Raw genomic sequence first — 12559 nt, 5'->3', positions numbered from 1 at the left:
ACTGCAGGGCTGAAGGTCAGCTGCGGATGAGGAGGGCAAGAAAAGGGTGTTAAGCAGTACAGTTTCCCCTCATGATCCAGGTGGGCCACCAAAGAAAGAGGGGGGGGGGTCTTAAGTTCACATACCAGTCACAGGTATGGCCAACAATAAAACCACTTGCGGGTGTGGGTCCTCTTTCTTTTGAGAAGATACAAGGGGTGTCTCCACTTAAAAAAAACTTCCTTTCCAGCAGAGCATCTGCCTGGAGCTTAGCAGAGCTCCCTCCCGGGCATTTGGGGGTTGGTCCCGCCTCCTGCAGAGCCATTTTGTGGCGGCCATTCCACCCCATCAGAACACCAAAGTTGCCCTCAGGCATAGGTGGGGGGCTAGGGTTGCCAACCTCCAGGGGGTGGCTAGAGAGTTCCAGGAATTACAACTGATCTCTAGATGACAGAGGTCAGTTCCTCTGGAGAAAATGGGAGAGCCATAGGGCGACTCTGCTGAGATCCTTCCCCTCCCCTCCCCTCCAAGTCTTCAGGTATTTCCCAACCAGGTTGGCGATACTGTGGAGACCCCAGTTTATAGCTTGAAACTTACAGCTTGCGTAAATCCTTAAATGTTTCAAACCTTGATAAAGATCTCATGACCGTCTTGACGTGTGAGACAGTGGGTTGGACTAGATGGCCTGTATGGCCCCTTCCAACTCTATGATTCTATGATTCTATGATTCTAAAGCACCCATGTCCGAGCTGTCTAATTGGCAACTGGGTCGCTACAGTGATTGGATTTATTTTAATCGTTTTAATGCTTTTAAATGGTTTTATTAACTGAAGGACATTATTTTGTTGTAAACCATCCCAAGACTGCAGTGTCGAGAGGGGCAGTTATAGAAGTCTAATAAATAAATATATTAAATAAATAAGAACACTATGAGAGCAAGTTAAATGCTGGCAGTCAGTAGGCCCAGCTAGACCTGTCCATGAACACCACCAAGGGCAAACATTTCCATTTCCTACATAAAATCACACTTGGTTAAGACTGTCCATTCTTGGTGCCCCTCACCCTGAGTGGGACCTGTTGGGTCTCAACAGTTGGTCGACTTTCCTGATTCTGAGGATTCTGAGGAAATCCAGAAACTGTCAGAAAACCCCATGTATTTCTACCATGATTTAGTAGTCTGTAGTTCTGTTCTGATGTAATGTATCGCCATGCCCAAGTCTAGCTGACATCCAAGGGCGAATTTCCTTTGCAGTTTTGCAAGCACACCAGATGCCCTCACATTCCTCACCTCCCACGTCCGTTTGGTGTCCCTCCTTCCCTTGGTTGTCGCATCCATGTTTATTATCAAGATGCTGTGACTTCCTTGACATAGTATCTGTTTTGTGTTCTCAGGATAGGGGGCCACCCCCCCCCTGAAGCCTATATGTGTTCACTTGTAATCTGTATGGTAGTTCTAACTCTGCTTTACACACACACATTCCTTTAATTGGCAGATAAAAGGGACAATAGAATTAGTAAAACCATTACGAGCATGTGGAAGTCAGAGGATGACAATAAAATTGATAGAACCATACTAACATTTAAAAATCAAAAATAAACAAATGTCAACTTTGAAGTTAACTCCATGCATCCTAACGGCTGGTGACAAAAACATTGCCACCCCCTCAATCACTACCAGGTTCTGGCTATCCATTAAAAACAGTACTTTAGCCTGGTCAGGAGACCTGGCACACCTAGTTAAAAAGGAGGATAAAAATTTGATTCGAATCCCTTCGTAAAATGGACAATACAATAAAACCTGCAAGACAGATGCAATACAATTCCGTTCACATGGACAAATTCTATTTTCATAGGGAATGTTATTGAATCTCCCAATTAGCAAGGCAGAGGGTAAAACATTTAACCTCAGTAGCATAAAAGCTCTTCTTCATTGTGGATGAATTAATTGATAAAAATATCGGGGCTGTAGACTCCTGTCTAGGTTGAATTCCTACACTAAGTAGGGAACATGTTTTATCAGCTACACTAGGTAATTCTTGGGGCCATTTCGCACGGCTTCAAAATAGCACAATGGTTGCTAATTGAAAACGCTACTAATTTGCCTTAACGCACGACGTCGCAGACAATCTGCAACACTCCTGAAACCAATCAGCAAAAAGCGCTTCGTTGTAGCGCTTTCAGGGGAATCCAGAAAAGTGGATTCACCCTCCGGATAGCGATACACTCCTGCAACCAATCTGCAACACTAGCGCTAAAGACCTGTGCGTTACCATTGTTGCGGGTTCTTCAAAGTCCCTCCTCCTGAGCCAGTCCTCCAAACTTCCGGCGAAGCGATCGCCATTTTTTTTTCTCCGAGCGAGCGGGGATAAACGCACCAGCGAGCCTCTTTCTGTTTAGAGGTTTCCCTGGCTTCAGTCCTTCACCTTTAGTCACTAAGCACAAACCACATAAAAGCCCGTTTGCTGAAATAAAGTCCCTTTATTTTTTACACATTAATTCAGCCGAAAATCGGGCCCGTGAGGGGGGGGGGATTTTTTTTTTATCACTCGAGGCAGCGTGCCAACGATCATACAATCAAACGACAGCTCACATTAGGCAGCTGGATGGGTCTCTCCGTTGCAACGAATCTACCTAGATTCGTTGCTATGGGTCTGTTTTTTTTTTTTTTTTAACCTTTCTTAAAGGGAAAGGGGCTGTTTGGGAGCATGCTAACGGCTGCCCATTGGCTGCTTGACGGCCAGGGGCGGGACGAGCTTGGCAATAGCGCTTCCTTTCTAGCGATTTCTGCCGAGACCGGAAGCCTGTGGGAAACGCTAAAAAACGCAACTGATTCCACTACAAAGGCAGGTATGCATAACGACGAATTCCACTATTTTAAATGGCGATTTTTCATTCCGCAAACAATTTGCAACAAAGATCCCCGTGCGAAAAGGCCCTTGTAATTCAATATCCAGAATTCTGTGCTTGCTTTTCCTATAAGCGGACCTGGATGATTCCAAATATAATGTGTCCAAGAATATTCCAATGGTTCTGATTTTGTGTTCAACCATTTCTACCCAATTAGATCAGTTTTCTGTGAGCAAGCAAAGCCAACATTTATTGGTTATCAACCAATCAACCAGGCTTTAGTAGCCAAATGCATTTGGTTAAGTTTCAGGCATAGTGCTGTGTATGGTACACAGTTTGGAACACCTAAAACATTTCCCAGAAAATTAATATTTGGCATCCCGCAGCTGCCCCAACCTCTTCTGCCATGCTCCCTGGGGTGGGACTGCGGACGTCATGTCCATACTCACTTCCATCCTAGGGGCCATGCCAGAACATGTGGCCCACACGAACATCAGTGACAGCTTGAACCTCTATGACAGCCTTTCTCAAACCCTTGACCCTTGAGAAACCCCTGAAACATTCTTCAGACTTCGAGAAGCCCCAGAAGTGGGGCGATCATGCAGAAGCCTCCCTTGTCCATGCTCACCTGGGGTCCCTCCTCTTCCCAAACCTCCAGGCTCATCATTGGCCATTTGGGGAGGGGAAGTGGGTCAACATGACCATATATGGTCTTATCACCTGGGAAATGTATACCAGATTTTTAAAATATATTTAAAAATTAAAAATTAATTAACTCCCACCCATTTGGGAAGCCCTTCCTGAGCCATTAAGAAACCCCAGGACTTCACGAAACCCTGGTTGACAAAGTCTGCTTGGGGTGTGTGGCCAAGATGTCATCCTGAGAGGATTGCAGTGGAATCACTGAAGCCTGACAGGGGCCAATTATGGAAGCAATTGGCAGAAAAGAGGAGGGGTACGCAAACCCCACCTCACCTTTCTACCCAGGAAGTCCTAGGGAATTCTTGGGGATGTCTCCAATCCTTTAGGGAGTATATCTCCCCGGATTACAGGCTGTCAGCGTTTCGGGTCAAGAGGACGACCGCCATATTCTATCTTGGACTTTTCTTTCTTTCTTTCTTTCTTTCTTTCTTTCTTTCTTTCTTTCTTTCTTTCTTTCTTTCTTTCTTTCTTTCTTTCTTTCTTTCTTTCTTTCTTTCTTTCTTTCTTTCTTTCTTTCTTTCTTTCTTAAAGAATCTGCTTTAACCCTTCACTACGATTTACTGCAAATGAATGCTGTGAACTGAGGGGAGGTCATCTGCCAAATTCCAAGATATCAAGATACCAACTACACAGAGGTGGCAAGTACTTCTTTGCAGTTTTGCAATGCCTGGATTCATGTCATGTAGGGGTGTAGCGGTATTTGCAAGCCAGGTTTTTTCGTTTCTCTTTCCCCCCCCCCTTTTGCTCTGCCTGAAGCCACCTCGTTATGAGGCAGGCTAATTCTCTTTCCTAAGCAGAAGAAGGACTTAAATCAACTCAAATTAATTAGCAATAGCTCTTACTGCAATTGTTTTGGTTTTCGGAGATAAGAGATAAGAGCCGTGGATGGGAGGATCTCGCAAGAATTCTGCTCCAGTACGAGAATATCTGCTTTACTGACTTCAATACGTCACATGCCAGTGCCAGGAACGTTGGAGGTCAAAACAGACTGTTGCTTTCGCTTAGGACTATGTAGGACCTCTACTGGCTATTTGCAAAATTGTCTGAGATTGGTTGCTGACTTGCAAACATGTCTATGTTAAAAAGAATGGCTTATCTAATAGAGAAACAAACCCAAGATTTGAAAGCATTTACAGAAGGATTGCTTAAAAATATTTTCAAGGAGATCCAAGACGGCAAGGAAGAAGTCTCTAACAGGAATGATGGATCAATAACAGTGGCTGATGATAGCTCCAAACAAGGTGGAAAACCATCAGCAGAAGAGAAATTTGAAACTATGGAGATGGAAAAGGGGATGTCGGAGCCTTGCAGCCTAGATAAGGACACCTTTCTTAAAAAGACATACAGCCGTTTCAAAGCAATAGTGCACAAGAACCAATCAAAAGATAGATGGATCTGCTGTGAAAGTAATCAATTTAAAGAAGCTTCTCAAGGAAAAAATTGTATTGATATTGGAGTCCAGAAGGTGCAACTGCCCCAAGATTCATCGATGCATACTCTGCGGGAAAGAGTACAACTGCACTTTCTATGCCAAAGGCCAACTGGACAGAACGCAAGTCTACGGGAACAACAAGATGCAGCAAGCCTCGATATGAGACCCCCTTAAGAAGACCGGGGAAGGGAAAGGAGAAGCAGTGGTCGAAATTCTTTCTCTTCTTTTTCTTTTCTTCTGTAGGCACATAGGCAATATAATTGTAAGTGCCGGAAATATAAAACGGGGTTTCTCCCCCTTTATTTCTTATTTATTAGTGTATTGCCATAGGGCCAAAGCTCATACTGTTCTGCAAAAAATGTTTAGCATTTAATTCAAATCTGAAAACATACCTGTCAGGATGGCTCTTAGAATGTGTCAAGTATGAAATGTTTTATAGATGTATGTGACACTAAAAGGGACTGTAAAAATTACTAAAAATTATGTTAACAAACGTTCGAAATGTGGTAACAAAGTAGGCTTTTCCTAAAAGCTTATAAGTTTGGTGCAAAAGTCTATACCATTGTGTAGTCAACATGGGGTCTCAAGATTTCCTATGTAAGCTGAATCTGTATTAAGGGAAAGGAGAAGCAATGACTGAAATGCAGTGCCTTCCAGCTTAAAATTAAAACTTAACTAAAAGGAGACACCTAATGGAGTGGGTTTAAGAATAACAGATGAAGACTATATTTTACTGCTCATTGTAAGTTTATACTATTATGTAGTTAGTGTGGTGTCCTAGATTTCCTATGCAAACTGAATCTGTATTATTAAATATATCTCCGCAGTGACTCCCAGTCTAAACTTAAAGCATAACTAAAAGGAGGCACCTAATCGAGGAGGTGTAAATGTAACCAATAAAGACTTTATTTTACTATTTAACAACATATATTTATATAACTTATATAACAACTTATATATTTTTCTTCTGTACAACTAAGCAGGCCTCTTATCTTAAATGTGGTGGAAATGTGGATGGCTCTAAGATTGTGTTAAGTATAAATTGTTTTATAGGTGTTATGGGACACCAAAAATTACCGTTAAAATTGTTAAAAACTATGTAAACAAATGTTGGAAAGGTGGTAACAAAGTAGGCTTCTCTTCTTAAACGTGGTGGAAACGTGAAAAAGTTTATAAGCGTTGGGCAAAAGTTCATACCATTGTGTAGTTAATGTGGGGTCTTATATTTCCAAACAAAGACTATATTTTACTATTCTCTGTATTAATAACTTACATTGTCTCCATTCTATATTTCTATCTTTATGAAAATAAAAAATATATAATAAAAAAAAGAGAAAGCCTGCTTGGTTAGAATGCAGAGTTGTTGGTAGGATGTGATTATAAATTATAAAGCATGTCAACCAGCACCTTGGGAAGTTCAAGCACTGGAGAGTATAACCAAATGATCTAACGGAATATGGACTCTGATCCAACAAAAGCCAGGGTGTATATTTTCAGAAAGCTACAGCATATGATCTAGGCTAATTTCAAGAAACACTGGAGCCAGGATAATAAAGAGATAAAGTTACATCTGACATAGCAAAACTGCACACGAGGCTGGATCCCATCTAAATTCCACACCCAGATGTACCGTTTTCCGTCTCTCTGCTCATGCTGAGGCTCAAAATGCTCCCCTTCTGGGGGACGGGCGATCCCGAGAAGCAACATCAGAGGCTTCCACAGTGGGGAAGAGATCTCCCACCGAGTAGGTGTGGATCTTTTACCGTCAAAGGGATCATCACGGACAAAGCCCACCTCTAGGGGGCTTAACGAATTATATAGTCCGTGGCGCCACGGGCTGTTTAAAGATGTTAAGGCCAGTTTGGCCCAACGCTTGCTGAGTACCACTGTTGACTCCCACCCTCTTCTGAATATTATTTCCCACCAGGCTGAACATGGGGGAAGAGAATTGTGACTTACATGTTGTATGGTGCAATTTGTAAATTGTAATTTGGGGGTTTATGGGGATTTTATTGTGTTTTTAACTGTTTTATGCTGTAAACCAGTGGTCCCCAACCTTTTTTCGGCTGGGGACCGGCTGGGTGATGGCCACGCCTGCGCAGCGCAAAATAAGGCCTATTGGGCCGGAACAGGTTCAACTATTAGAAGGTGGTCTAACTAAAGCAAAAGGTATGATACATGAGTGACTCCTGGATATAGAGGTTCAAAATGAGACCCCTAAATTGCCAGCTCTCTAGTCTCTTAAAAAGAATTGGAATCTGTGTTCACTAAACCCCCAGTCTTAATAGCCATGTCCCATGTTCACCTGTCCTGTGGACTCAAAGCCTGGAGGTAAGACCCACCTGGCTGCTCCTCCCTCTGGTGATTCTTTGTTCTTTCGCCTGAGCTTCCAGCTATGACAGGCCTCCTTATCTCAGCCCCTAATCTCAGTGTTCTGCTCTAGTTTTAAACAAGCCATACCGTTTGTATGGAGATGTTTTCACACCTGCTGTTTAGCCAGGCTTCTCTAGCACTCTTGGGCCAAAAGGTCCTTTCCTGGGAATGCACCCAGGTGGTATTGGGGGTGGGGGCCTGAGTATATACATGCCTTTGCCTCCCTTTGCCCCCCATCTTCAACAATTCCTGGTTCTGTGATTGCCTACTGATGATGCTTGTTCCTGTAATGTGCCTTCAGTAAAGACTAACCTTAACTATATCCCTACTACCTGGGACTCTGATCTGTGTGTTCCGGACACACTCCTGTTGCCTGCACCCTTCTTCAATTGTGGTGGCCAAAACTAAACACAGTATTCTAAGTGAGGTCTAACCAGAGCAGAGTAATGTGGTACAATCACCTCACATGATCTGGATATTATACTTCTCTTGAAACAGCCCCAAATCCAATTTGCCTGTTTAGCCACTGAGTCACACTGCTGGCTCATGTTTAGTGCATGGTCTGCTAAGACCCCCAGATCCCTAGAGAGCATGTCCTTTGGCTGATGATCTTTGGAAGAGGGAAGTCCTGTGTAGATATCAACATTTTAATCAATAAACAGTGTATCTTTTTGAGTGCAAAAGAGCAGTGTGATTCCAGTTTTAGCCCTGAAAATAAAAGCTCCGTCTCATGAGAGAGCTTGTTACAAGCAGGGGGGTCTCCGGGCGTCCAGCTCATTGGCCTGCCGGTGCCAGAGGGGAGAAATTGTTTTTATTGGCGCCTTTTGCTAAAAATCTGAAGTCCTGGATGTTCCACACTTTACAAAAACACTCTTGGGTTCATGAGAACACTGTGGTAAAACCATAGAATTGTTGTGAGTCCTAGAGTGTCTAACCAGCTTTTGATGAAGGTGGCCTCAGTTGGCACGCCAAGGCCTGGCTCTCAGTTACTCTTGGGGGTTGCCACTTGCAGCCCAGCCACCTACAAGGGGTTAGCCCAAGTAAAATCCTTGACCATTTCCACATTAGGAGTCAGACCTTTGGATTTCAATTGGGGGCTGCAAGCTGAAATTTGTTCCCACATTTGGACTTTTCTCCCTACATTTTCCAGGCTGTAATGCAGTATAGTGAGGGTCTTCAATTACCCAGAAAAGCAAATTCTTGATTTGAAGCAAAATATTTCATTTATTGAGTAAGAAAGCACTCTCATCAAAACATTGTCAAAACTGAAACAAAAGATACAGGTAATGCCCATTTGACACAATGGGGCTTACGCCTAGGGAAGGCTTCTTCGTCCCACAACCTGAAACACCAGCCCCATGCCTGGGGAGGAGGGGGTGCCACAGAAGCTCTCCTAACCTGCAGACACAGGGCCTCTTTGCTCAGTTCCCCCCAGGTGATCCTGCCTGTTCTCCCTCTGGCTGCTTCTCCCCCAGCCCAGCCCAGCCCAGCCCAGCCCAGCCCAGCCCAGCCCAGCCCAGCCCAGCCCAGCCCAGCCCAGCCCAGCCCAGCCCAGCCCAAGATATCTCCAGAGGGGGCTTCTTGCCAAGGTCTCTCTCTCCCACTCTGCTCCACCCTAGTGGATTGTTGCTGGAAATCTGCACCGGAAGCCCGGCCTCTCCAGTCTGCTGCTGAGGCTCATGTGTACAATATGCCTGCCCTTTGGCACTTGGAAAGCTTAGCAGTGCCTTGGGGTGGAGAAGGGCAGGCACATTGTGCAGGCAAGTCTTGGTGGTGGAATGGAGAGGCTCAGCTTCCCATATGCTTCTCCAGCTGTAGTGGTGTAGCGGAGCAGTTTGGTGTAGTGGTTAGGAGTGCAGACTTCTAATCTGGCAGGCCGGGTTCGATTCTGTGCTCCCCCACATGCAGCCAGCTGGGTGACCTTGGGCTCGCCATGGCACTGATAAAACTGTTCTGACCGAGCAGTGATATCAGGGCTCTCTCAGCCTCAACCACCCCACAGGGTGTCTGTTGTGGGGAGAGGAATGGGAAGGCAATTGTAAGCCGCTTTGAGCCTCCTTTGGGTAGGGAAAAGCGGCATATAAGAACAAACTCTTCTTCTTCTTCTTCTCTTTGCTTTCCCCTACTCTCCATCTCCTCAGAGCGGCTGGAGGGATCCAGGAACCCTCCCCACCCTGGCCTTTGGGGATGGGAAGGAGGCAGCCCCCCCCCCAGTCTTACCTGTCCAGCTTGTCCTTTGCGAGATATGATGGTGGGAAAGAGGCAGTCCCCCTTGACCTTCCCTGCCTGGCCTTTGGAAAAGGGGTGGGTGGGAAAGAGGCAGCCCGCCCTCCGTGGCCTTTGGGAGATGGGGGGCTGAAAGGAGGAAGCTGACTCACCCCCATGGTCTTCCCTGCTCAGTCTACCTTTTGGCAAGGAGGCAGCCCATCCGCCATGGCCTTCCCCAAGCAGCCTGGCCTTTGGGAGATGTGGGGTGGATGGGAAAGATGGCAGCCATCTTCCTGCATGGCTTTATCATCCTGGAAAGTCCATCAGCTGTGCAGATAACCTCAGCCGCCTGTCGCTTCCTCAGAGCAACGGGGACCCTGCTCCAGCCACCAGCATCCTCCTTGCTGCTGCAACTGCCACTGCACTCTGCAGATGTTGCTGCCCACTCTGCCAAAGACCCCCTCCTCTCCCGCACTCTCAATTGGGTGTAGAGGGGACGGCCGAGCAGCAAGCAGGACTCGGATTTTGCCCCTTTTATAGCCAGCCCAGCAAGCTGAGCTGTCAGCTCACAAGGGCTGTCTGTTGTGTGCCCACCGAGTGGTGGTCCTTCTCATGCTATGCAGCCCAATCTTAGAAGGCCTGCACGAGGGCCACCCAGGGACCATGCACATGAAAGCGCTGGCCTGCAGTTTCGTGTGGTGGCCTGGGATTGACAAGGAGCGGGAAGCAGGGGTCCTGATGGGCATATCCTGTATAGACACATGGGCCAGGTGTGTCACCATGACCCTTGACCTGATAGCATGGGTGAATCACTTCAAGAGCCAAGGTCCTGTGCAAACACATTGGAAGAGGTTCCAGCAGCACCTCTGCCCCTGGTCCCTACAGCTTTCAGCTGGCACAGCCAGGTCCCGAGCCAGCGCCCTATGCGGCAACTTCACAGCCAGCCACCCTGGCCTCCCCTGCACTGACCCAGGCTCCTGAGCTCTGTCAGTCTACAAGGACCTTCAAGGCACGCTGATACTTGCAGGACTTTGTGCATCACCTGCTAAGTGACTTCCTAAGGCGGGGAGGGGTGTTACTGGTGTGGCATTTAATGGTCCAACAGAGGACCGAGCCTGAGGTCAGATTGAAGCAGGCATGGTCTCAGCCAATGCACTGCGAGGATCCACACTGAGGGATCCAATCAATTCATACCAATCCAGAGGGATCCAGCCTATGGTGTGCAGCTATGGGTGATCTCTTAGGAGGAGGTTCTTAGATGCCGTTTTTCTCTACCTGGAGGAGTCTCAAAGTGACTTACAGTTGCCTTCCCTTTCCTCTCCCCACAACAGACACCCTGTGAGGGAGGGTGAGGCTGAGAGAGCCCTGAGATTACTGAGGAAGAAGAAGAGTTGGTTCTTATATGCCGCTTTTCTCTACCCGAAGGAGGCTCAAAGCAGCTTCCAATCGCTTTCCCTTTCCTTTCCCCACAATAGACACCCTGTGGGGTGGGTGAGGCTGAGAGAGCCCTGATATTCCTGCTCGGTCAGAACAGCTTTATCAGTACTGTGGTGAGCCCAAGGTCACCCAGCTGGTTGCATGTGGGGGAGCGCAGAATCAAGCCCAGCTTGCCAGATTAGAAGTCCGCACTCTTAACCAGTAGACCAAGCTGGCTCCCAATACTCTACAGCACAATCCTGCATGCATCTATGAGCCTCCTTGCAGACTAAATAGATCCAGTTCCAAAGGTTCTCATTACACGCTGCTTTTTAAATTGTTCCCGATACCGGGGGGGGGGGGGAGGAGAGGGGAAGGGGGGGGTAAGTTTGGCAGCGTACAGTCATTTGAGCTCTCACGGACGTACCTCCTCCATGGCTCTGGCAGAGATAAGGGAATCGCCAGACGTTGCCCAGGCCGACACAGAATCCGATGCAGGTGAGCATGTACTGCGCCTTGTTGTCCCATTTGGGTCTTGTCTCGGCCTCTTTGGCCTCAATGCTTTCCAGGTCCTTATGGGAAGGGATTCTCAGCTCCAGGCCAGGGTTGGGCAGTTTCAGGTTCCGCATGGTGAACTGTCAGCCTCTGGGATGAACCTTCTTGCTCAGCGCAGGCCGCTGGTGCTGGGAGCCTCAATGAAAAGGGAGCCTCGGAGCCTACGGCTCTTTATAGTGGACCTTTGACACTCGGCCTGATGGGGCTGACTGGGGCAGGGAAAACAGTTCAGCAGAACGTCAGCTCTGAGACTTATTAATGCCTTATCTGCCAAAGTTCCCGGGAAACAAGGCAATGGCTTAGTATCAAAATGATTAGCGGTTATGGCAATTCCCAGAGCAATTTACTGCAATGTACATATACAACAGGCTGTCTAAATAGTTACCGCCACGCCTCTCTGCTCGACCACAATATCACAAGACTGAGAAGGGACAATGAGAGGAGCGGAATCCCTGTTCCAAGGCAGCCTCTTGTCGTCCTCCCTCCCGCAGCCTGGGTCGCCCCTGAACTGTGATCCGCGGCTCTCCCATCTTGTTTCTGCTCAATCTGCATTGCCTAGGAGTCTAACGTTGGCTTCCTTGTTTAGTTGGGATATAATCTCAGCACAGTCCTTTTTATTTTCATGCCAAATGATTGCTGTCAAGATAGGTCAGAATAAATGCCCATCTTCCACCTGCAGTAAGGCACGCTGAGTCTGCGACAGAGAGGGGCCGGCTATAAAACACACTAATAATCGTGAGTCTGGTCATACAGGATCAGCCTTGCCTTGTCTGAAGACCTGATTGAGCAGCATCTGGCTCAGCTTGTCAGGCCAAGCGTTTGCAGGTGGCTCATAAAGCCCCTTCTGCAGTTTACAGACGAGACTAAATGTTTATTCTTTTCATCGGTAGACCCCGGTGGCCTTTTCATGTAGAATTCTTCCTCTCTTCCTCATGTCAGGAAGCTAATGTTCTGGTTGCATGTTTCTGCAAACTGGGATGCTCAGGAGCATCTGAATTGTGAGACATCCCACAATGATTGTAAACGTTTGGTTGTAATCTGATCCAT

At 46.8% G+C, this 12559-nt stretch overlaps 1 protein-coding gene across 1 annotated transcript in view; it reads right to left on the bottom strand.

Moving 5' to 3' along the window:
- The window catches only part of LOC143823359 (sodium-dependent neutral amino acid transporter B(0)AT1-like), a 35478-nt gene extending 23797 nt beyond the window's left edge, over window positions 1-11681 (bottom strand). Inside the window, exon 1 of the mRNA XM_077309605.1 lies at window positions 11385-11681. Coding sequence (XP_077165720.1) covers window positions 11385-11586 — 202 coding nt within the window. The 5' untranslated portion in view covers window positions 11587-11681. The remainder of the gene's footprint in view (window positions 1-11384) is intronic.
- Between the last annotated feature and the right edge of the window lie 878 nt (window positions 11682-12559).

Source organism: Paroedura picta, chromosome 14 (assembly GCF_049243985.1).
Source record: "Paroedura picta isolate Pp20150507F chromosome 14, Ppicta_v3.0, whole genome shotgun sequence".
Classification (NCBI taxonomy): domain Eukaryota; kingdom Metazoa; phylum Chordata; class Lepidosauria; order Squamata; family Gekkonidae; genus Paroedura; species Paroedura picta.
The sequence above is the reverse complement of the archived record's forward strand: the minus strand, read 5'-3'. Positions and strand labels throughout refer to the sequence as shown.